Source organism: Astatotilapia calliptera, chromosome 11, assembly GCF_900246225.1.
Source record: "Astatotilapia calliptera chromosome 11, fAstCal1.2, whole genome shotgun sequence".
In the NCBI taxonomy this organism is placed as follows: Eukaryota; Metazoa; Chordata; class Actinopteri; order Cichliformes; family Cichlidae; genus Astatotilapia; species Astatotilapia calliptera.
In genome coordinates, this window is record NC_039312.1 from 13,958,730 (window position 1) to 13,983,549 (window position 24,820).

At 41.2% G+C, this 24,820-nt stretch overlaps 2 protein-coding genes across 20 annotated transcripts in view; both read right to left on the reverse strand.

Moving 5' to 3' along the window:
* macf1b (microtubule actin crosslinking factor 1b) overlaps positions 1 to 14,984 on the reverse strand; it is a 32,442-nt gene extending 17,458 nt beyond the window's left edge. Inside the window, exons 1-2 of one of the 3 annotated variants that reach the window (XM_026183408.1) lie at positions 14,724 to 14,984; positions 13,831 to 13,942 (exon numbers count right to left, since the gene is read on the reverse strand). In XM_026183408.1, coding sequence (XP_026039193.1) covers positions 13,831 to 13,926 — 96 coding nt within the window. In that variant the 5' untranslated portion in view covers positions 13,927 to 13,942; positions 14,724 to 14,984. Of the gene's footprint in view, positions 1 to 2,013; positions 2,912 to 13,830; positions 13,943 to 14,723 lie in introns of those variants that run through there. The other 2 variants (XM_026183407.1, XM_026183406.1) reach the window with 2 other exon arrangements.
* A 620-nt stretch (positions 14,985 to 15,604) lies between these two features.
* plecb (plectin b) overlaps positions 15,605 to 24,820 on the reverse strand; it is a 130,323-nt gene continuing 121,107 nt past the window's right edge. For all 17 annotated transcript variants that reach the window (XM_026183396.1, XM_026183393.1, XM_026183397.1 and 14 more), the window contains 3 exons: positions 16,831 to 23,909; positions 16,537 to 16,653; positions 15,605 to 16,383 (listed from right to left, as the gene is read on the reverse strand). In XM_026183396.1, coding sequence (XP_026039181.1) covers positions 17,730 to 23,909 — 6,180 coding nt within the window. In that variant the 3' untranslated portion in view covers positions 15,605 to 16,383; positions 16,537 to 16,653; positions 16,831 to 17,729. The remainder of the gene's footprint in view (positions 16,384 to 16,536; positions 16,654 to 16,830; positions 23,910 to 24,820) is intronic.

Here is a 24,820-nt window from a genome sequence, read left to right on the forward strand (position 1 = left end):
AGGTCATGCTCGGTGACTAAAGATCTGTGGGGGGCCTCTATGGGTCATCAAAGAGGAAATTGGGATGTTGGCTCCTCAAACTACTGAGAATGCGGAGGATGTGGATGCACAGTGCTATAAAGATAGACAGTTATTCTGTATATTACACCCATAATCGATTGCTAAAATAATAGCCTGTAGATGCAGCTTCTTTATTTTTGCAGCTTCTTAGACAAAAAAGTCTACAGCCAAGGAGAACGTCTCTCTACTGTCAATATACAAAACAAATTTAAATCAGATCTGCCTTAGGCGGGCTTTTTAAAGTCCTTCATTTGGTTCTCCTTTTTTGTTTGACTCAATTCTTATTTATTATATATATATAGCTGTATGTGTGACGATGTTTATGAAAAGTTTCATTCAAATTGGCACACCCATAAAGGAGCTAAGGTTACATATGCTTGATCACTGTAGTAAGATGAAATCTGACAGTGTTTAACTGGATGGGAATCTAAATATGACCTATGTTGGTATGATGCCTCCATGTGCATTAAGCTAGCAATTACCTACATCATGCATGTTTCTGCTGAGCAGATGATGCAGTTAAGAAACCACAGGGGAGTACACAGTCAGATCAGAGAGTAGTGCCCAGACAAAGCCCCAGCCTGAAGATCAATGATTACCCAGTTAGGCCAGATCACTGCCCAGCAGTCTCCCGAGGAAGCGAGAGAGTGTCTGTGGCTCTGTCCATATGGGTTAACAATTCAGCAGAGAGGGTGTGCCTTCTCTGGTTACCGCACCACATGTGTGGTCATTTACTAAACTACACGGCTGCTCTTACAGTGATCTCACAGCACACTGTGTGAGGATATGCTGAGGACCACTTTCATCACATGCTACAGTAAAAAGGAGATTCTGTTTGAAATACACAGGCTTATGTACTCTTATTCTCATTATGTTGCCTTGACCCCTTAGACCTGATATAGAGTGAAAAAAAACCCCAATAATCATTCAGTTTTTAAGGAGGACATGTACTAACACAGTGACCTACATTATTTCATGAAAGAATCCCTTCTCAGCATCCCTGGATCTGATATACACCTCTCACCTTTTTGCACAATGGTAGATGAAAGGGAGCCAGGCAACCAGAGAGCCACTCTACTATATAACTGATATTGACCTAACCATCCCATCACTTAACCACCTTTAAAATGGCCCTTAATTCAAATGGCCCTTTCTCTGCTCTCAGCTGTGATTTATGATACACGACCGCAGTCCATTTCCTGATGAATTGGATTATGACTATAGTATAGGGACTTGTATATAGTATAAAAGCACGAACATCAAAATTAGCAATATTCATTTATATGTGTGTATGCATTATGAGCATCTAAAATACCATATAGAGGATATTTGTATTGTATGTTTTTCATCATATTTATACACTGATTTGGTGTAATAAGCTCGATACGAGTGGACTGGTAATTAGTGGCGAACAATAATCATCAATCAGAACAGTAGAGCCTTAATGTTGTGTCACTGTTGTGTGCTGGTTTCTGTTGAGGGAGGTCCTGAAGTAGTAATCATTGTAGTGGTCCCTACTCAGGGATGGCAGCTGTGCATTCACCCATGAGACTCATAACATTTTAGGGTGGATAATGTACAAGGTTGCACACTGTCCTCTAAATGTGCAATACAGCACTACTATATAAAATACAATGTGCTAGTTGTAGCTGTTGTAAAAGGGGCATGTCTCCATACAAGGAATTGAGAAAATGTTCACAAAGAATATATAGCTGAACTAAATAAAATACACTTATGTACTTACATTTGAATGATCCATTCATATTGATGCTTTGGAATATTTTATTGCCTCTTGAACTGAGTAAATGCAGAAAATCCTTCAGTTGGATCTCTCACTGCTACGACCTCTTAGTTTAATCCCTGACCGGCAAAGTGCAAAACCAAAGTCTCTCTAGGCCAGCCCTGACTTAGTGGCAGTTTTGGCGGTTAGAAGCTTACGTGAATTACACTTACCCCGAAGCACAGTCGAGCCCAACAGCATGAGTAAAGGAATCCAGCTACTCCTCAATCACCGTTCAAAAAGAAGACAAAGATAGAAAAAAAATCCAGCTTTGTTTGAGCATCCCTTGAATGGCCTCCCACCTCCAACATCCTGAACTGAAGGCTCCCCGAATGCATACACATGCATGCTCCCTCCAGCTCACACTCAATCAAGTGCACTCATTCACACATGCTCGCATACAAACACACTTTCTAAACACACTCACACATGTCCTGATAACTCATGCTTTTCCGTTGCCCACAGTCACAGGCAAACAATGCCCTCCTCTCCCTTCACAGTGCACCCTTCCCCTCCCGTCACTTCACTTCTCCTCCCACCAGCTCTGCTCCTCTCCCTTTCTTCTTTGTTATGGGAGCTGCGATGGAGGAATTCTTTCCTTGTTAACGCCACCGATGGGATAGTGCGCCCAGATGGAGACAATGTATTCCAACGGCTCAGTTGAACTCCCACAGTTCCCAGCCAAGAGCAGTTTTCACATTGAGGTCAAATTGTGCCAGTTCCATATAACGGCGTGGCAGCGCTATTCCCACCAGTGCTGCTGATGCTCAGGTTGCTCCTGTACCGGGCAGCCTGGCAGCAAAGTGCCCCCTTTACCTTCCCCAGGCTTATTTTTTCTCTCTCACTCTCCCCCTTCTCATCCAACAAAGCCCCTCCTCTGGGTCCGACTGTGGCTCAGAAACTCCATGCTGCTTCTTCATGAAAAATGGGGTGGGGGGCAAAAAAAAGGAGAGTTTTCTAAAGACCCCTGGGTCGCCCTTGAAACATTCACATGGTAAGTGACAGCTGCCTCGGCCCATTCCCTCTCTCGACGGCGAGGGAGAGTAGTGCAGGCTACAAAAGAAGGGACCCACACCCACCCTGCCATCCACCCACTTACACATTCACCCCAACCCCCTTGCAGTCCCCGATTCCCCATTCTGAGGCAGTACAGCAGTCTCCACAGCAGCAACGAGGACAACTAATTACTGTAAAACATCTCAGATTACTTTTCAACTCACTTCCAGCCACTGCAACTCAACCCTGTAAACAAAGAGGCTGGAAGCAAACACAAAATAGAGAGCAACGGGAAGATAATACAGAGTCTTTTCTATGCTTTTGGCATGGGAAAGCAAGGAAAGACCCCTATGGTGGAATTCTATCATGCCCCATTTAAGGAAGTCACAATATTTGCCTTAGAAATGCAATACACCAAGCATTATGTATGCCAACGCCATTACAAAAATACATCCTTATCATTTAAGGTGAATAATCTGGGCAACCATGTTTTAACACATTTCTGGTATTGCTTCAAACATGACCAATGCCATAAGTAACGCCAAAAAATGTCTGGAAATGATGTGAAAGCGGGATACATAAACACATGCATTTATGCGAGTACCTTAGTAACAAGGCCAAGCTCTGCCCTCTTTATCATTTTTCCTTCTATCTTTCTCCAGCCAACCAAACAATCAAACAACTGACTAATTCTCCAAATGCACACATGCATGCACCTTGCACACACACTCTTTTTCACTCTGTCTCGCCTGTACACATCCACTCAGTCGTACATGTAGATACCTGCCACTCAGCCTGCTGCCTAAGCCACACTTCTCAGCCAGTGTTGCCATGAACTGCAATATCTTAACAGCAGCAGGAATGTTAATGTGCATTCACTGAACAGGTACTTATATCATAAAATCGATATCAATTGTTCTCGTGTGAAGTGCCTACTGCGTTACACGTGAGTAGAAATGTCTTGGAAGCTGTCACTGTAAACTTTGTTTGCATGAAATGTGCGCCGAGTCCTGGTTTATTCAGTTTGTGTCTCAGAGCGACAACGTAACTCCGTTAACAAAGAGTTACAATCGATTAAAATAAGCAATATACTTTTTTCATCCCTTTAAAATGAAACACATTGCCCGGCCCAAGATTACCGTTTTTGATAATCTACTTTCACTTTAGACTAAACACCAGACAACACAAAACTGGTCTAGAGTCAAACCAGCGGTCTAAATAATGTTAATTTCTGCTAAATGTTATCATATGCTAACAGCTTCAGCATCTTAGCCTTTATTTAACATGCTAATAACCATGATAACTAACAATTATTGTAGCTGCTGGAAATATTTCTGACTTTGTCAATCAACCCAGGTGCAATCACTATTTTCTTTTTCCTAAATTAATTCAGTATTTATTAAATACCCCAACAAAACCAAAAACCAAAAAAAGGTCATCTGGACCCAACGCAAAAGTATGAAAATCACCATGAGGATTCATCCATATTAATGGAGGTAACGAATATCTTTAGAAATATCTTGTGAGATGTAGCATGGACTGACCAATAGTTGGTAGTATATAAGCTGTTTGATAGCATTACTACAACATATACAGTAATAATATGTTCCTGATTCAAGACCGGAAGGAGCCACATAGCCAGGATATGGGGAGTGTCACAAGCTAGTCTACTCGTAGTGCTGGTCCCAAAGCCCAGATAAATGGGAGGATTGCATCAGGAAGGGCATCCGGTGTAAAATCTGTGGTAAATGAAACAGGGAGAGCCATCCACTGTGGCGACCCCATGGGTAAATAACCTAAAACGTGCCATTAAAACATATAATGTGAAACTGCTCTGTTGGGTCTATTAAAAGTGGATGTGGTGAGGTTGAGCTAACAGTAGGATTCTGTCCCTCTGTCTTCTGACAGCTAACACAGCTATGTTCTGTTTCTAAAATCTTTCATAGTGAAATTTTGGTTAAACAGTCATTGTTCTATTGTGCTCAACAGCATTCAAGACCTTCCTGTGTTAATGACACATGAAGAGTCTTGTGATGGTAAAAATAGGCTGTTTAATCTGCTTTGAATGTGTTTCAGGTTTTCGGTGATCCTCAACTCCTACAACAGTGCCCCACTTCTGACCCCCAGCCCTCTACAACTTAAATTTATGCAACTGGTGTTTGGAAAAAAAGGAAAGAAGTAGACGATGTCATAGAGGGAAAAAACTGGGGGAAAAAAGCCTGTCACTGTGGCCAGTGAGAGAGTGGCTTAATTGAATAGAATGACCTCTGAAGGTCAAGTTATTTAACCTCTGAACACTCCAGTGCAGATTCAAAGCTTCGCTGTCTTGTCTTATAGGACAAAAGGCTTTCTGTATTACACACCCCTGGAAATGTACAGTAATACAGAAAGCAGTCACATACCATGAACACCTTTAGCTAACGGTTTAGCAGTAAAAGATCCACACATTCATTGATAGCTGTTTCCTTAGGTCACTTTGAGAGCTTTTGTCTTTAGCTGCTTAATGAGAAAGTAAGTCCCACATTCCCCGTCCCCCCTTTCTTCTTTTCTGAAAGGAGCTGGCAGTAAAGGGGCACTACTTTGCCAGGAAGACATTGTTGTAAATCCATGACACCTGATCCCTGCTTTCACCATCCTCCAGTCCCCTCAGTACTAATTAAATACTTTGCCAAAATCTCCCCTCTCCATTTCACAGTAGGTGCACATAGAGCTTCAAATAGTTCTCAAAAAGAAGGCTGGTGTGGTTAAAGAGCAGCTGGCACTTTGAGCTATGCAATGATGCAATAAGCTGGTGAAACTGTAGTGAAATCATCTCATTTTTCCTTCTGCCGAATCCAGATTCCCAAAATGCATGTGATAATGGAGTGGACACAGGTTTGAAAATTGATTAAAGCCCAAATTAATGTGATATCAAATTAGTGTCCAGTGGGAGCCTAAATTTGATCACAGATCCCGTGTGCCAAAGGACCTGAGAGAAAAGATTAATTTTACAGGCTTGTTTTCCCCCCTCCTCCCCTATCTCATCCTCTCTGCTGCCTTCAAATTAAATAAGACCTCAATAGCTCTTCTACAGAACATGGTAATTAGCCCTCTTCACAAGAAATGAAAAAAAGAGAAGGTCCCTTTTGAGGGTCAAACCAGAAGCACTATTCAGCACACACACACTGTCATTTATCACCAAAGAGGTCCTTTCCAAGAAAAGTGGATGAAAAGCTGATGGGTTTTCCTGCTGGGTTGCTTGGGCCCTACTGGGCTGCCTGGATACTGGAAATCACACCCGTGGGTGAGAGAAGGATTCAGCCACTCGAGGATAGAGGAGTTCAGCCACATCATCAAGTATGCATTTGATTCAATCGCTGCCAGGAGGAGAAAATTTAAAGCCATAAGTCTGCATTTTATACTGAGAACAGGAAAGCATGGGCAGTAAAAGAAGAGACCCCATACTGCTGTGGACAAAAAGTCTGTAATGGACGAGATTACCCAAAGTGCATTAAGATGAAAATGAATTAGATGCGCTACGAGAACAAAAAGAACATCAAATTGTTTTCAAAATAAGATTCAAGTTAAAATAAACAAATTTACTTCACGGCCATCTGAGCCTAATGGATTATCCGTTTGCCTTTTCGGCAACAAGCCTCGTCTTTCCTAAAGGTTATGACAGCGTCAGAGGAGGGTTACTGTTTGCAAGCTGTCAGGGACAGAGAGGCGCGGATAATAGGTTCTGATCTTTCACTGCCTTTCCTGAGTTTGTTTTGTTGTTTTGAAGTCGTCCTCACGGGGTTTAGTTGGGATGCAGAATCTGCCAAAGTCTGAGCTAAACCAGAGACCTTTAAAACACAAAGTGTCTTTATCTCATCAGCATGGACTGGGGGCGGGGGGAGGGGGGGGGTGATGGAGAGAAGAACTTTTGACCTTAACCTTTATTGACAAAGCGTTGTCACTTTGACGTGTCAGTCACATTTTGTTCTGCCACCGTACAAAAGGAAAGTTGAAATTACCATCGCTGCAACTGCGGTTTTCAGCCTCTCTGATGCGTTTTCATTTTTAAAGTGCTAGTGTAGTGGGTAAAATTATTTCTACGGTGATATATGTAAAGAGAAATGTAGAAAGTGCAGCGATTGTGCTAATAATTTCATTAACACGTTAATCAACTTGCTCTTAAAGTGGCATTATAGGTTCAGAAGAGAGATGAGAAAAAGTGCAGGTAAGGCAAAGTGGACGGAGAAGTGTATGAAATTACATTCAGTTTCTGTCTTGTTAAACAGATTGGAAATTTTGCCACTTAATTAGTTCTATAACTTACAAGTTCAGATAAGCATGCAGTTCAGATTAACCATCCTGTGAGTCGGACAGAGTAAAAAGAGGTAGAGAATGATCTGCTGTGGTGTTCCCAAAGAAGTATTAATCCATTTAAAAAAACAATTTTTTACACTTGCATATCTCTGGTTGTGCTCAGTTGTCATGGTCCTGGGCCATGTTGGCCCAGTATTCTTAGTTTTTGTGTGTTTTGTATTTTGTTCTCTATTTATGCCTTGGTTCCTAGGTTGTTTAGTTAAGATGTTCCTTATTTGGTTACCTCCTGTGTGCCCCTTTATGTATCTGTGAACCCTTGTTTCCCCTCCTTGTGTTTATTCCATGTTTTCAGTTATGTCTGTGCTCTCTCCTCCTGTCTGAACCTCTGTGTACTTCCTGTTTTACTTTGACAGTCTCTCGTCAGTATGCGTCATGTTGTGTTCACCCCTGCCCTGTCTCGTTACGATTATCTGTGTCAGCTGTGTTTCCCATGTGCTCTCACTTCCCTCGTTTACCCTCTGTGCATTTATGTCCACATCTCCCTCAGTTCAGTGTCGTGTTCTCCCTCATGACTGTGTGCCCCTCCGTGTGTTTCCTTGTAAGTCAGTTCCTTAGTACTTCCCAGTTCAGTTTCATATTATTTTGTATCGCCGTTATCTTTTGTCAGAAATAAAGCTGTATTTTGAGTTCAGTCCTGTTTTTTTTCTGTGAGTTTGCGTTTGGGTCCTCATCCTGCCTGCACAAAGCCTGATCATGGCATCAATGTTAGCAAATAACTTGTTACGACTGCCAAAATACTACTACCAACTATGTTCAGGTTTCTCTGGACTGTAAGAAACAGATGCACAAATTCCATTTAGATTTTTATCACATTCATAATTTACAGTGTCCAATTTAAAGCTTAAGGCGTAATTGAGAGTTCATGGGAAAACAGAGTAAGATGCTTCATTGCTTGTTTTGTGTTAAGGAGCAGGTGTGTAACTCTCTCCTCTGCTTTGGAGAAGGGTCTGTATTGTGGCGGAGGGGATGCCAAGGGATGTCCTTATTCATGCTGCTAACTAACAAGTCCCTCAGGCCAGACTGGAACCAGCAGTGCAGCAGACTAACAGCATTACCATGACAAAGGTCTGTGGTCGGATGCAGTATGATAAAGGAATGGTACAGATAAAAGACACTCCTTTATTTCACTCCTTTATTTATTTCTCTCGCTGGGGTTCAGACTAAAGCTTCACTATGTTTCCTTTTGAAGATTAAATAATTATTTTCCCTAGAGAAGACATGGAGACTGAGATTGTGTTGGACGGCTGCATCAGATTTTAAGTTAATATGCGGCTAATCTGAATGATGCTTCTTTCTTGTGTCTTTGAGTTTTCTAAACAACACTGAGATTGAATAAGACCCTGAAGCACCGTGAATTTATTTGCGTCATTTATTGTATGATTTGCCCCTGTTGGGCAACTCTTGTCCAGCTGAATTGTAGAAGCAACAGAGTCTTTCTTCTGGAAAAACTTGAAGTGCTTTTTCTTCTTTTTCAGGCACACTTCCTGCAGATCTTTGTTCTGTGCTGTGAGCTTTGTCATCTCTTGGAAAAGCTCTTCATGCTGCACCTCAAGGTTTTTACACTTTTTCTCCAGTTTTTCTAATTTTTATTGCTTTTCCTCATGCTTTTCTTCCAGTTCCTCATATTTTCCTTCTCAAACTTTCTTTTCCTTGTCATTTTTTGTTTGTTGTACTTTGTCATGGACGGCCAGTAACTCTTGATGTCTGCTCTGCAGATTGTGAAGCGTACACGGGATGTCTTTATATGTTTTTTCCTTTTTCTGATCTGTAATATTTCCTAAAGTAATGTTTGTGTTTTTGTATTTCAATTGCAATTGTATTTGTTTATTTTTAATCATTTTAAATCCAGATATGTATAAAATTCATGCTCTACATTAATATAAATAATGCAAGCTATGTCTCAGCCATTGGAAGTATGAAAAATAAAAAAGGCTGAAGCTCACCAAAACCTTCCAGCTATGCGATAAGATGTGGCGCCGTATCTTTAACGTTGGTCCCCAAGGAAACGGTAGCCGCTTTCAGACACAAAATGTAAAATGTCTGAAGAATGAATAACTAAAAAGAGCTTCTGTTTTAAAAAACAAAAGATATACGTACAGGTTTATTCTGTTCCTTTTCAGTTAATCAATGCCTTGAAAATTCAGTCAGGACTGTGAAACCCATGCCCAGACTAAATCAATCAAATCAAACACCTCTTAATCCTTGTGTGCAACCGATTCACAGATGATTGAAAAGGTGCAGTCACCCCTCACTAGGAATAATCACATGAAATATTACCGTGCCTTCCTTGTACCCCACAGAGTCGTAATATGTTAATGTTATGAGCAGGGATAGCTTTCATTTACTGGACAATAGGGTAACCAAAATGAAAATGTTCCTTTATTCAAAGCTGAATTAATTATTTAAGTGATAATAAAGCACAAAATGCTGTGAGACAAGCAGAAATAGTAAATTAGCAAATTTAGATTCACATTTAGAGTTTAGCCATACATGGTCTCTTATAGTTGTATAAAACTGAAGTAATTTGACTAAAAAGTAACAGTTGATGGAAACATGACAAACTTCATGGGCAGCTAGACTGAAAGGAAACCCTTACATTTTAATAGCATTAACATTTATCGATAAAAGCAAGAGAGAGTCCAACATTTGAAGAGCAAAATGGCATTCCACTATGACCTGCATTTTTCTAATACTTGTTTGGTTTTTTGATTATTATCTTGCAATTTTCTCAATCACCAGTAACCCAGTTAGTAAGCCTGGTTGTAACTGGCTAACTGTAACTGGGTTCGGTTGCGACAAGTTGCATTTATAAATATTTGTAAAAAATTTGGTTGTATGACTAAATCTAATTGTGTTCAGTAAATGCCCACTTAGTTAGATCTGAATGCTTTTACCGTAAAAATCCTGCTTTCCTTTCTTTTCTTTTTTTTCCTGCCCCCTTGCCTCTTCCTCCCATCTGAGTCTGATGTCTTTTCAATGTGTTCGCTCATGTGTGCAGAGGGCCTCCAGTGCCAAGCACTTCTCTAGCCCGGTTGTCCAGGCCAGGCACAATAGGGTCTGATTCCCCAGCCCCTCTGTCCTCCTGTGGTCTAAAGAAGTCTCTCTGCAGGAGGGGACGAGGACCACCTCAGTGGCCCTCTGAGTATTTTGACAAACTTCCACACTCCTGCTCCTCTCTTTCAGTACACTCAAAGGTCTCAGTATAGTGACTTGCATGAGTCATTGGTTTAGCTTCCCTTTGATTTCTTTGCTCTCTTAGTCTCCACATCGTTTACAGGATCCAGTATACTATTGTTAAAACGGAGCCTAATCTCCATTAGGAAATTGAGCAGCTGAAGTAGAAGACATAAAGACAGAGTGACATTACATGAGAGTGATAGACAATAATGAGGGAAAAGGGCACAACATTGAGTGACAACACAATTGATAGTGATAAACAATAAAAATGATGTTCATGCATGGGAGTGTCTCTCTGACCTTGGGGGGAGTTGATTGCTTGTGTAAGTATGGACAGAACTGAATCTCTCATTTTCTGCCTACTCACGTAGTTGCCGGCCGCTACAACTTCAATTTATTAATTATTATAATTTTTTTATTATTATTTATTAATCTAATACAATTATATTTATATAGCACAAGGTGCTTTATATTGTAAAGTAAAAACCGTAGAATAAAACAGAGAAAACCCCAACAATCAAATGACCCTCTAAGAGCAAGCACTTGGCGACAGTGAGGAGGAAAAACCCCTTTTAACAGTTTTAACAGGAGGAAACCTCCTAAAAAAACCTCCTAAAAAGCCGCAACACTGCCTTCAAGTCAGGGGACAGGGCTGCGTATAGGGCGGCCAGGGCAGACCTGAGTAGAGGCATCAGGAAAGCTAAGGCTGCCTATAGGAGGAGGATTGAAGATCACTTTGCTGACAACGACCCCAGAAAAATGTGGCAGGGGATCAATCACATTACCAACTACAGAAGCAATAACCAGGCAACATCTAGGACTGATGCCTCACTGGCTGAGGATCTAAACCTTTTCTTCGCCCGCTTTGAGACGACCAAGCCCTCAGCTGCCACACCACTTCCACCCGCCCCCAGCACTGGCACACTAACACTCAGGGAGCATCAAGTGAGGTGTGTTCTAAGGTCAGTGAATCCCAGGAAGGCGGCAGGTCCTGATGGAATACATGGAAAGGTTCTCAGAGCATGTGCTGACGAACTGACCGGAGTCTTCACTAAAATCTTCAACCTTTCCTTGTCATCAAACACCGTCCCGCCCTGCCTCAAAACCTCCACCATCATCCCCATCGCCAAGAAGACAGCTGTGGCCAGCCCAAATGACTACAGGCCTGTTGCACTTACGCCTGTAGTGATGAAGTGCTTTGAGAGACTGGTCTGTCAGCACATCAGGGCCGGTCTGCCTCCCACTCTGGACCCCCACCAATTTGCCTACAGGACAAATCGTTCCACCGAGGACGCTATCACCATAGCGCTCCACACTGCGCTGAGTCACCTGGAGCACCGAGGAAGCTATGTGAGAATGCTCTTTCTGGACTTCAGCTCAGCATTCAATCATATCATCCCGGAGATCCTGGTCCAGAAACTGTCTCACCTGGGACTCTCCACCCCCATCTGCCTCTGGATCAAGGACTTCCTGACAAATAGACCACAGTCTGTCAGACTCGGCCCCCACCGGTCCAGCACCATCACACTCAGCACCGGGTCTCCACAAGGATGTGTTTTGAGTCCCCTCCTGTTTACGCTCTACACATCCGACTGCTCCCCTACCCATCTCTCAAACACCATCATAAAGTTCGCGGATGACACCACAGTGGTTGGACTCATCTCAAGGGGGGATGAGTCGGACTACAGAGATGAGGTCAACAGACTGACTGAGTGGTGTTCAGTTAACAACCTCCAACTGAACACCACGAAAACTAAAGAACTTATCTTGGACTTCAGGAAGGGCAGAGCAGACCCGGCCCCACTTTACATTCACGGGAGCTGTGTAGAGAGGGTACACTCCATGAGGTTTCTGGGCGTGCAGATATCTGATGACCTCTCCTGGACTGCAAATACTACAGCGGTGGTTAAAAAGGCCCAGCAGCGTCTCCACTTTCTGAGAGTGCTCAGGAGGAACAACCTGGAGGAGAGGCTGCTGGTGACATTTTACAGAGCCACCATAGAGAGCATCCTAACGTACGGCATAACAACATGGTATGCAGGGTGCTCAGCTGCAGACAGGAAAGTACTGCAGAGGGTCATCAACACAGCCCAGAAGATCACTGGCTGCTCTCTGCCCAGCCTGGAGGTCACTGCAAACTCTCGGTACCTCAGCAGAGCTGGCAATATCATCAAGGACCACTCTCACCCCAGCAACCAACTGTTTGAACTATTACCGTCAGGCCGACGGTACAGGTCACATAAAACCAGGACAAACAGATTCAGGGATAGCTTCTTTCCCAGAGCTATCACCGTAGTAAATAAGCACAAAAACAATTGAACCTATTCCATACCGTCACTGTCATTATATTAATGCTGCTATCCTGTATATATTGTACATACTATTGTTTGAGTACTTACGATTGTTTTTTTTGTACTTTTTATATTTTACATTTATATTTATTATTGAAACTTGCACCAAGGGAGTGGCACTCCAATTTCGTTGTACTCTGTACAATGACAATAAAGGCTATTCTATTCTATTCTATTCTGCAGAACCAGGCTCAGGGAGGGGCAGCCGTCTGCCGTGATTGGTTGGGGGTGCCGAGAGGGAGGCAGGACAAAAGATTAATTTATTTGACTTCCACGAGTGTCTCTTCTTGAGCAATGAAATAAAAGTCCTCACCTTGTATTTCTTGTTCATGTGCATGATAATATGCTAACAAAATCACAATACCCTTCGTAAGCTTGCTAAACATTAGCATTGTCATAGCAATCATTTAGCAGGGAGAGATTAGTGCAGCTCAAACTGCACTGAACTAATAAATGAAAGTAGAATGAGAGTAGATTTTTTTTTATTCTAATCTTGTGACCTGATAATAAAGTAGCATTGCTGAATTGTTTTCATGTGTGATTAAAAATGGAATCCAAAACATATTTTTGTAAAAGTACTGTAGCTGGCATAAACAGGGAGTCAGGGAGAGAGAAAAGGAAGCAGAGGCACGACAGATGGATTTTAATTATGTAGACTTGCTTGGCAGGAAGCTCAAAGATGCTACAGATTTTAATAACAACATCAATTAATTAAATATACTATTTTTTCCCCTTTATAAAAGTGCCAAACACCTCTTTTTGTCTTCTTCCCTGGAAATCAAATACTGCTCTTTTGTCACTGATGTCTCAAAGTTACATACAAGGTGTCCTTCAGACCTGCAAATAGTCACTATACATTACATTTAACTGCTATTGTGCAATTACACACTTTTGGTGCTCAGCACAGAGCTCCCAGAAGTGAACCTACTTGCTTCACTATCTGTGAGATACCAGTGGCATCTAATGAGCATCACAGTGTTCAACTCACTGGGATATTAACACAGTATAAACATACGCAGAGGTGCATTTTTTCACCAGCCCGTGTCATACGATGAACTTTAGAATGCAGGCAACAGCATGCAAGCAGACACACACACAATAAGGCAAACTGACCCTGGGGTCCAGAGGAGGTAGCCTCATCTCCATGCTCTTGAGCCACTGTCTCAGTGCTCTGATTTGACCCCTGAATTCACACTGCCATTGGCTCATGTCCTCTATTTCCCTGCTGAATCAGAGAAGAACAGGAGAAAACGTTGCATTGATCACATTTTAGTCAAATACTATTACCACTGTAATTTAGAATCATGCACATAAGGATTGTACTAAATGAACTAATGATTGCAAACACAGCACTCAAACAGCTAACATCATTAATATTCATAAGTAAATACAGTTATTCATTGGTAATATTTAAATATTCATATACAGACCTGCCAGATCTTTTTTTTTTCTTTTTTTTGCAGTTTTATGACTACTTTTACTGGTGTGTGTGAACTGATGGCCTGTCTTGGTTGGTTATACTTTTTCATGCTAATAACAGTATTCATTTTGCTATATCCTGATAATGACACAATACACTGCTGTTTGTGGCTCATCATTTTATTGCTACTTATGTGTTACTGTTATTATAATGAAATTACAGCTACACAGATATAGTATCAGGATTTCTTGGTTTAAAAACTTTCCAAAATAGATCATTAGGAAGGCATGTGCTCTCTCTGTCTGCTGGGCTGGAACTTTGGTTTTCTTGTTTAACTATGTTCCAATCAGATGCTTTACACTTAGTGCTTACTACACAATTCAAGACCCTGTCTTTGTGTCTGTGACAAATGGAAATGCACTGGTCCACAAAGCTGCTACAAATGACCGTTGTCACAGGCTGTTGGTGGCCGCTGTCAATCTGGCAGTCATTCTTTTTTCTTTTAATGTGCCTAGATTGTTATCTGTTGTGGTCCAGAGTATTTCATTCATTCCTTTTGCTTTTAAATTCGTTTACAGTAGCATACCCATAGCTCTGATCCTGTGAAGTAGCTCCTGGTGATCCAAACAAGTAGCAGCCTTTATCCTGCAAGAAACCAGTGGGTAAAATATACAAAATGATCCCTGTTCCAGTCTCTCTGCTTTAGCTGAGACTGTTAATGGAGCAATTCATTATTTTATAGCATTCTGTATACAGTGGGTTTTATTTCTCTCTGTGTGCTTACCTCCCGCTCATCAAACGCAGGGAGAGTTGGGGTCAATTCAGAGTAGTCAAGGGAGCTAAGTGAAGAATTCAGGGTGGTGAATGCCCCGGAGCTTCTGTTGGCAGGCTCTTCCATCAAACCCACTGGCTAATGTTGGCACACAGAGCAAACATCTGTATGCATGTAGTGTGAAGGACTTTGGGTGTAAACAAACATGCATACCCTGAATTCAGAAACCCCATTCTGGGGTCTTTTCACTCTGATTTATGAAAAGCTAGAAAAATAGAAATTGTATAGAAAATTGACTGTAATTAGTCGTGAAATGCCTAATGACAGAAACTCACTTATGTGATAAACAGAATAAACAGTGGGTTTAGGGCAGAGCAGGAGTTGGACCTGTGGCGCTTTCACCTGACTGAGCTGCTTCCTTGCAGAAAGTAGGTCTGTCTAACACTGCCCTCATGTGGTTGACTGTTATTTATTTTTTCCTTCTCTTCTATCAGTGATAAGGTACTTGTTTCAGGTAATAGTATCATATCACATAGGTAATAGTATTATATCACATCTACAGGCGTATTAAAGCAATTGTTCTATATAGAATACATACTTATTTAATCAAATATTAACGTAGTATTTATATTAATGTAAACTGAGGCAGAAGCAGTGAAAAAGTACTCTTAAAAAACTGGGTACTGATATACAAATGACAAGAATGCTTCTTCAGAGCACGTTTATTTACAACATAGTGTTAAGTTCACATACAAGAGGTTTTTTTGCCATGTCGCTGAAGCAACATCTGCCCCATAACAAAATCCAACCAGTTAGTTTGTCGTTTTATATATTGCTGAAACTTAAATTGGCACACTTAACACTTACTGAAGTTGCTTTTATTTTACACCAACATTTTTCCCCCCCAATATCCTTTAAAAAGTTAGTAAAACATGCAAGACATTCATAATATCAAAACCATCATGAAAACAAAAAGATTTACAGCAGTAAAACTTTAAAGATGCATAACAGAAATAGGTCATTTGAGAAAATAACTAAGCACAATTATTCTTTGTGCTGTCTTTGAATCTGCAAAAAAGGAAATTTGCAGCAAAAAAAAAAAAGGCAAAAGAAAGGAATTAATTTGAAAAAACATAAATTCATGCAATGTGGTGCTGAATCAATATCTCAGTTCTCTAAATTACTTTCATAGGTACTTCAGTTGAACTGGATATGTAGTCAGGAATAGCAAAAAAAAAGTCTAGATGTATTGTTTCGATTGAAATGTACACATAAATGTTTTTATTCTGAGTGGCTTTTCTCTAAAAATGCCAGGATATAACATAAATATCAGTATTAGCATTCAAGTAATAAATACATGGCAAATGGTAATAAATGAAGTGTTCCTAGAAAGGCTTCCCAAGATGATGTTGACTCAGCCTCAGCTTCCTTCAACAGTGATGTACAATGGAAGAAAGGACATACTCAATGGTATCTAGAAGCAAAAGGAAAAAAACTATGTAATCAAAATAAACCAAACAATGCAGCGAGAAATTAAAAAGAAAGCAATGAAATGAATACTGCAAAACAAATCTTGATGAAACAAAGCTTAATCTTTGAAAAACAATGATGCAATTATGCTCTGTACCTGTGTTACAGCATGAGGCTGGCATGGACTCACAGATCCATCCAAGGTTAGAAGATCGTATTCTCCAGCCAGTTGAGTACATGTGACCAGATGTTGGATTCTGAGTGACTGAGGCAGCTGTGAAAAAACAAGGAAGATGGTGAAAAACAACAATAATGAGAATAAACAGAGAAAGTTGACAAGTGAAATGACACCAAAGGCAGTGTTTGGGACTGGCTATTAGTTGTGATCAAAACAAACAGAAGAAAATGGGCAACGAAAGAAAAACAAATACAAATAATAAATTCAACTTACAAGAATCAAAATAACAGGAGCAGGTCTGTGGAGGGGATCGGGATCGAGTCTGACATCATCTTGGGATTTAGTGGGAGCACTTGAGTGATGATGGTTATGAGCAGTGTGTAAAACAATGGTGCAGTTAACTCAAAAGATGAAAAGACATACTGAATATAAATGGGTGTAAAAGCAAAGTAATGACAGATCTAAAACTGATTTCAGAACAGTGTACATGGATTTAATTGTGGAACTTGTTGCATTCCTATAGTGTCTCTTTGTGTAGTGTCGCAGATGTATTCTGTGCTGCAAGTTACTGGGTGCATAATGCAGTAACCCAGACAATTTGTAACATTAAAAAATTAACACATACTCTGTGCATACTCTTTACAAACATTCAGGAATTTTAAATGCATCCAAATATTTTAGTTAAAAACATTAGAATTATGTTAACATTTGGTATCTCTTTACCAGTACTGTTGAAAAAGATAAAAAATAAACAAAATTTCTAAGGAAACATGAAATATTCAAGAAATATTTCTGTTTGATATACAGGAAGTATATATTAGTTTCAGAAAGTATAAAGTATACATCTTTTGAATTGTGTTATATAAAAACTATAAACTCAAACAGCAGAAAGGCATGCTTTGCTTTGAAAAATATAAACTCACTTTGTCATCTGTACCAGAAGATATGAATATTTTATATATTTTGCAATGCCTGGTTATGTTTCTACATCTAGAGCGCATGTTTAGACTGATGTTATATGAAAAAGTAATAACCTAGACAATTCTTGTTTTGGCCACATGCAGGGAAGAACAAATAAATTATATTTTCTGTTACTTTAACTATTTATTTCCTGTTAGAAATGCAACTGTAAAGTGCATTAGTACTGCTGGTTTCTAGTCAATATATAAAATCTAGAATCTGCGGCTGTAGCCAGAAGAAGATGTAAAGGAGGAAGATGAGAAGTTCATGCTAAAGCCAGAGCCAGCATCAATACTGCCTCTCCTGGAGCCTGATCGGGATCCGGTTCTTGAGCCACTCCGGGAGCCATAAGCCGATCCAGAGCCACTAGCATTGTAGGGACTGTAAAGGCCTTTGCTAGACTGGGAAGAGGCTTCCAGAAGCCTTAAGCCGGAGCCTTCCTCAACCATACTTTTGTCCATGGCATCTTTGAAGGAGATTTTCAGTTTGGTTTTTGGGCAGGTCAGATATTTAGAATAGGCACCGACATCCCTCAGTTTCTGGGCAGTGCGAGCATCGATCGTACCCTTCCTAATGGATTCATCTATTGACACCCTGCCCTCAACATCAGGCTCAATGAGTCCACCAGTTAGATATTGGACCTCAAGGAAACGCTGACCAGCCTCATAATACAGCCAGCCCTTTTTCAACGCCTGGGAGGCAGACATCTTCACTTTAGTTCTGGGGTCTTCAAATCCATTGAATGCTTTTTGAGCCAGGTTCAGACGATCAACCATGATTTTGTCCACAAGACCTTTTTCTGTGGCCTCTGCAATTGAGTATCTCTCTCCACTTGTGGGGTCAATTATTCCACCTGTACATGCCTGGGCCTCCAACAGTCTTTGACCAGTGATGTTATCTACCAGATTTCTGTGGATTGCCTCAGTGACAGACACTTTTTCCAATGTGTCTATGTCTAATATTCCTGCTACAGGGCCAGTCTCCTCTGTTGGGTCATTCCATATGACTGCAGGTGGTTTAATTGATGGTAGGGGGCTCATTGAAGAGGAGTAAGTGGAACCAGTGGTAGAACCAAATGAGGATGATCGTGAACGGAAGCCTCCCATGTTTCCAGAAAGCAAGTCAGCAAACTCTGTGATGGACAGGTTTCCAGCTCGGTATGTTTCAAGAGCCTTCTGGTCAATAAAGCCACGTGCAATAGCGTCATCAACATCATACTGTCTTCCTGACTTCCTGTCAATAATGACGGATTTTACAGTGCCATCAGAAGAAGTCATTGTGATTTCTTCCCATTCACACTCCTGCTCAGCAAGCTCCAGGTAGGTTTGGTGGTCAATGAGCCCCTTGCGGTAGGCCTCATACACAGTCATTTCTTTGCCAGTCTCTGGATCTACAATGACAACTCTGCGTTTACGTACTGAGGATTTGGAAGAGGTCTTTCTTTCCTGCTTCTTCTCTTTGAGTAGCAGAAGCACCAGGCCGGTGTCAGGATCAGTGATACACCTCTCCATCAGCTGGAGGTAGGTTAGGTTTTCCTCAGTGTTGGGATCAAAAAAGCCTTTGGTATCATCAGATGGATCTGTCAGTATCTCATTCATTTCCTCATCGAAGAAGCCACGATTGTAAGCCACCTCAACTGGCAGACGGTGACTTTCCTCCGGGTCAATTATTCCGCCAGTGGCAATCTGAGCTTCGAGTAGACGGATACCATGATCTTTTAGGATAAGCCCTTTCTTCATGGCCTGGAACAAAGAGATTGTCTTGCCTGTATAAGGATCTCTATATCCTGTTACTGCACGCTCAGCAGAGAGAAGCTTGTCTTTGAATTCTGGGCCTACTATTCCCATCTTTACTGCTTCATTGACAGTCAGTTTGAGGTTTTTGATTGGATCGATAACATATCCTGTGGCTGCCTGGGACTCAAGGAGTTCAAATGCAGTGCCTGGCCTAATCATGTTCTTCTTCATAGCCTGGTAAATTGACAGCCGTTCCTTTGTGGACTCCAAAAATACACCAGCAATACAGCCTGTGCCCTGCAGGTACCTTGATAGCCTATTACTAATCTCCTCTACTGAAACAAGACCTTCATTCAGGTCAGTGACGGTCTGCTGATCAATGATTTGTGAGCGAATCAACTCCTCAATTGTGATTTGTTTTCTCAGACCCTTGAATGTCAGCCGCTGGTCTCCCAATGAAAGCAGGCGCAATCCACCATCCAACTTGCATCGTTTGAGTAGCTGTGCATAAGACAGTTTCTCATCAGTGACAGGATCAATGAATCCTTTCACATCATCATTCAGTTTCTCATTGGTTTCCTTGTTGATATAGCCTCTTTGCATAGCGACATCTGTTGGCAGGTGGAACTGGAATTCAGGATCAATAATACCACCAGTGGCAGTTTGTGCCTCCAACATTTTGAGAGCATAATCCTCTGGAACGAGATCCTTTTTCATGGCCTGGAAAAGTGCTATGATTTTTCCACTGTAGGGATCTTTGTATCCTGTGACAGCTCTTTCAGCTGAAAGAAGTTTATCATGGATCTCAGGGCCAACAACACCCTTACGGACAGCTTCATCAACAGTGAGCGTTTCGTTCTTCAGTGGATCAACAATGAATCCTGTAGCAGCTTGGGCTTCTAGGAGGGTGAGGCCTATTTCTGGTTTAATAAAACCTCTCTTCATTGCTTGGTATATGCTTAGCTTGGAGGTCGAGTCTGTTGTGACGCCTGCGACACAGCCTGTCCCATAAAGATACTGCTTTACACTTGTCAACTCCATTATGTTACGGATGTCTCTCTTGCCCTGTTTAAGAAGGTTGTATGTTTCCAAATCAATGATGCGAGCATTGTAGAGCTCCTCAATAGTTATCCTTCTCCTTATAGTCATATATGACAGTGGACTATCATTTCTGATGATCTCTCTTTGCTCCATGATCTCAATAATGATGATGATCATCCGCTCTTTAGTGATTTTACCAGAGCGATATTCATCTAGGAGCTTCTGCCTCTCTTGCTCTGGAAGCAAATTTGAGTTCATGATATCCCAGAGATTCATGGGTTTATCAGCAAGCCCCTCAATAGGAATGTCAAGCTGGGTACTGGACAGCTCACTCTGTGTTTGCTCCTCTGTGTAGAGGTATGTCTTCTCTACAACAGTTGGAGACTGCGGCTTGGAGAGTGAGAGCATGTACAGGCCGGTGTCTTTATCTTTTTGGCATTTGTCTTTAAGTTGTCTGTAGGTTATAGTGTCATCAGTTTCTGGGTCAGAGAAAACTTTGTTTTCATCACATGGTTCAGAGAGGGTCTTGGCAATATCTCTGCTCAAAATGTTCTTCTGATATGCAACATCAGTGGGGACACGATGGCTTTTTACAGGGTCAATAATTCCTCCACTCACAATCTGGGCCTCCAATAGGGGCATCGCATGTTCCTTTAAGATTAGATCTTTCTGCATTGCTTCAAAGAGGGAGATTTTGTGGCCTGTGAATGGATCTTTGTAACCAGTGACAGCTTTTTCTGCAGAGAGGAGTTTTTCATGTAACTCTGGACCAACAACTCCTGACTTTACTGCTTCATCTACTGACAGGCATTGGTTTCTTACAGGATCTACAATGAACCCACTTGCAGCCTGAGCCTCGAGAAGTGAAAGGCCAGTGTTATGGCGGAGAAGCTTTTTCTTCATAGCTTGATAAATGCTGAGTTTCTCTTTTGTTGGTTCCAGGTAGAGTCCAGCAATGCTACTAGAGCCCTGGAGGTATTTACTGACATTGGGATTTTCACTGACTTTCTTGGGTGTAGTTTTGCCTTGTTGAAGCAGGTCAAAGGTTGGTTTGTCAATGATTTTAGACTCATACAGGGAGTCTGCTGGAACAGGAGCTCTGAGTCCCTTGAAGCTGGACTGTTCTTGTTTCTTGGCTTCTTTCTCATCTACAATTGTGATGATAATCTTAATTATCTTTTCAATTGTAATTTTTCCTGACCTAAACTGTCTGAGCAGGTCAAGTCTCTCTTCCTCAGTGAGGTATTCAGAGTAGATAATTTCCCACAGGGTCATTTTCCTGCCCTTAAATGGTCCAGAGTTAACTTCTACAGTAGCCTGAGTCATAGCCTCTTTGGTCTGGGCTTCGGTGTATGCTGGTTGTTCCTTAGCATTGATTGCTTCATCAGAGAGAGGGAGGACCCGCAGACCAGTTTTCTTGTCAGTGACACATCTGTCAAAGAGCTGAGAGTATGTGAGATTTTCTTTTGTGTTGGGGTCAAAGAAGCATTTAGTTTCATCATTTGGATTACTCAGAGCCTGCTTCATTTCATCATCAAAGTAGTTTCTCTTGCAAGCCACATCATGAGGAATGCGATGGCTCTTTACTGGATCTATGATGCCACCAGTTGTCATTTGGGCATCGAGTAAGCGGAGTCCTTGTTCTTTAGGTATGAGATCTTTTTTCATTGCTTGGAATAGAGATACAGCTTTTCCAGTGTATGGATCTCTGTAGCCTGTAACAGCTCTTTCTGCAGACAGAAGCTTTTCATGCAGCTCAGGACCAACAACACCTGCTTTGACAGCTTCATCAACAGTATACTTCTGATTGTGAACTGGGTCGACCAAGTAGCCTGTACCTGCTTGGGCTTCAAGCAAGTTCAAGGCAGGCCCGGGCCTCATCATGTCCTTCTTCATGGCTTGATAGAAGGACATTGTCTCCTTAGAGGAGTCAATGACTACACCCGCAATACAGTTCGTGCCCTTCAATGCTTTGTGGACAGGCTCCATTTGAGACACCTCACTGACAGTCATGTTGCCATTATGCAATTTGTTGTACAGATCTTTATCAATGATTTTGGATTCCAGAAGGTCAGTAGCAGGCACGGGTGCTCTCAGACCATCAAAGGTAATTTCATTTTTCTTCTCTTTTTCCTCAGCAACAGTGATAACAATCTTAATGATCTTTTCAATTGTGATTTTGCCTGTCTTGTACTGACGGAGGAGGTCCTTCTTCTGGTCTTCTGTAAAGTATTCTGAGTTGATTATCTCCCAGATCGTGACAGTCTTTCCCTTGAATCTACCAAATGGTACAGACACAGTTGTTTTGCCGAATACATCTTTGGTCTCTTCCTCTGTATATATACTAGAGCACTGCGCAGCTTTGTCTGTGATTGGCAGGAGTAACAGACTGGTCTCAGGGTCAGTAGTGCATCTTGCCATTAACTCAGAATATGTCAAAGGTTCCTGAGTGCTGGGGTCAAAATATCCCTTTGTGTCATCTGATGGGTTCTCCATGATCTTATTCATTTCTGCATCATAGTGTCCTTGTTTATAGGCTGTTTCAGTGGTCACACGGTGACTGTTGATTGGATCAATGATGCCACCAGTAGCAAGCTGAGCCTCAAGGACTCTGATTGCATGATCGTGTTCTATTAGCCCCTTTTTCATGGCTTCAAAGACTGAGATCTTTCCACCAGTGTATGGATCCTTGTAGCCAACAACAGCCCTCTCAGCTAAAAGCATTTTGTTGTGCAGTTCTGGGCCAATCAGTCCTTCCTTGACAGCTGCATTAACAGAAAGTTTCTGGTTCTTAATTGGTTCTAACATGTAACCTGTGGCTGCTTGTGCTTCAAGAAGGATCATGGCTGTGCCGGGAGTAATTTTCTTCTCTTTTGATGCTTGATAGATTGACATTTTTTGATTGGAGGGTGTCAAAACACCACCAATGGCATTCTTTCCTTTGAGAATGTTTCTTAGACTGTCAGTCTTGCCTAACTCTTCAACAGTGGTTTCACCATTTTTCAGTTTATCAAACTCCTTCTTTGGTAAGACACCAAGCTCATGAAGTCTGCTTGCAGGTACTTTGTCACGGATGCCATCAAAAGCCAACAGATCTGGCTTTTTGTCTATACCATCTACCACATCACCAACATTCTGACCATTGTAAACTGTCTTTGTTGTCTCAATCGTTGTTAGATGGATAACATCTTTGTGACGGACAGTTTCTCTAGTGTGCTGATCTTTTTGAGCATCCTCAAGCTGCTGTAGCTTCTCACGCAGTTTCTGGTTCTCTTCTGCCAGAATCCTTTCCTGCTCTAGTCTCTGCCTCTCGAGTTCTTGCATTTCTTTTTGCTTTCTAAGCATTTCTTCCTCAGCCTCTTTCTGTTTACTAAGGGCTGCATCCATGGTAGCCTGGAGTGTCTTTTTCTCCTGCTCCATCTGCTGTTTCTGGCGTTCCTGTTCATCTTTGAGAGCCTTGGCCTTTTTCACTTCCTCTTCAAACTGGCTCTCAAGCCTCTTTTTCTCATCTTCAATGAGTTTCTCTTTCTTTAATAGCATCTCCTTTTCTGTCATGAATGTCTGCTGGAGGACTGTCTTCTCATGCTCAATTTTTTTCTGCTGTGCATCAGCCATCTGATGGAAAAAAAAAAACATAAAAAGATAAGTTACAATATGTTCACAGCTGTGGCACCGAACTACGTTTTTTATTTTTATTTTGTTCTGTTTAATAATTGCAACAAATTTATACAATGCACTCTGCTTATGCTAATGGCGCAAAATACTAAATGAAATTATAATGTGAACATGTGTGCGTTCCTGTTTTTTCATGATTATGTTATCATTTTTTAGCCAGTCGTCTTCTTCTATCTATTTTTAGTTACCATTTTAATAAGATTATGTAAAAACTGTTGTCACTTCATATTAGCATAGCTAAACCTGAATCTAATGTCTGATACACATTTTGTTGTAACCTGTTACCCCTGGTCATGTGTATCCACTAGAACTCCCACTGTTGTTCAAAAGTTTGGGGTCCCTAAGAGATGCTTTTGTTTTTACAGAAACGATGTGTTAGCTCTGATCTAATTTTTTTTTATCTCATTCATCTCATTTAAAGAACACTAAAACTGAACTGAAAAATGTTAATCATATTTAATTATTATTGATATCATACCAATTGTTTTAATGGAAAGATTTTTAATAGAAAATCTGCATGGGTGTCTAGGGGGCCATAGAGGCTGAACCTGTTGGGGGGAATTAAAAAGTAATACATTGACCTGAGCAACAGCCTTTGAGAGTTTGATTCAAGTTTCAAAAAAGAACTTGGTGGCCTCGGGATTTCATATCTGCTTTTTGTAAATGATGTGGTTTTGTTGGCTGTATTGACCTTGCGCTAAGGTACTTTGCAGCCAAGTGTGAAGCAGCTGGGAAGACAATTAGCACCCCAAAGTTCGAAACTATAGCTTTTGGCTATAGCCGCATATACTGCTACTGTACTAATATGTGCAGGTTTACACTTTTTTCCCCTTGGAAACAGCATGCCATTT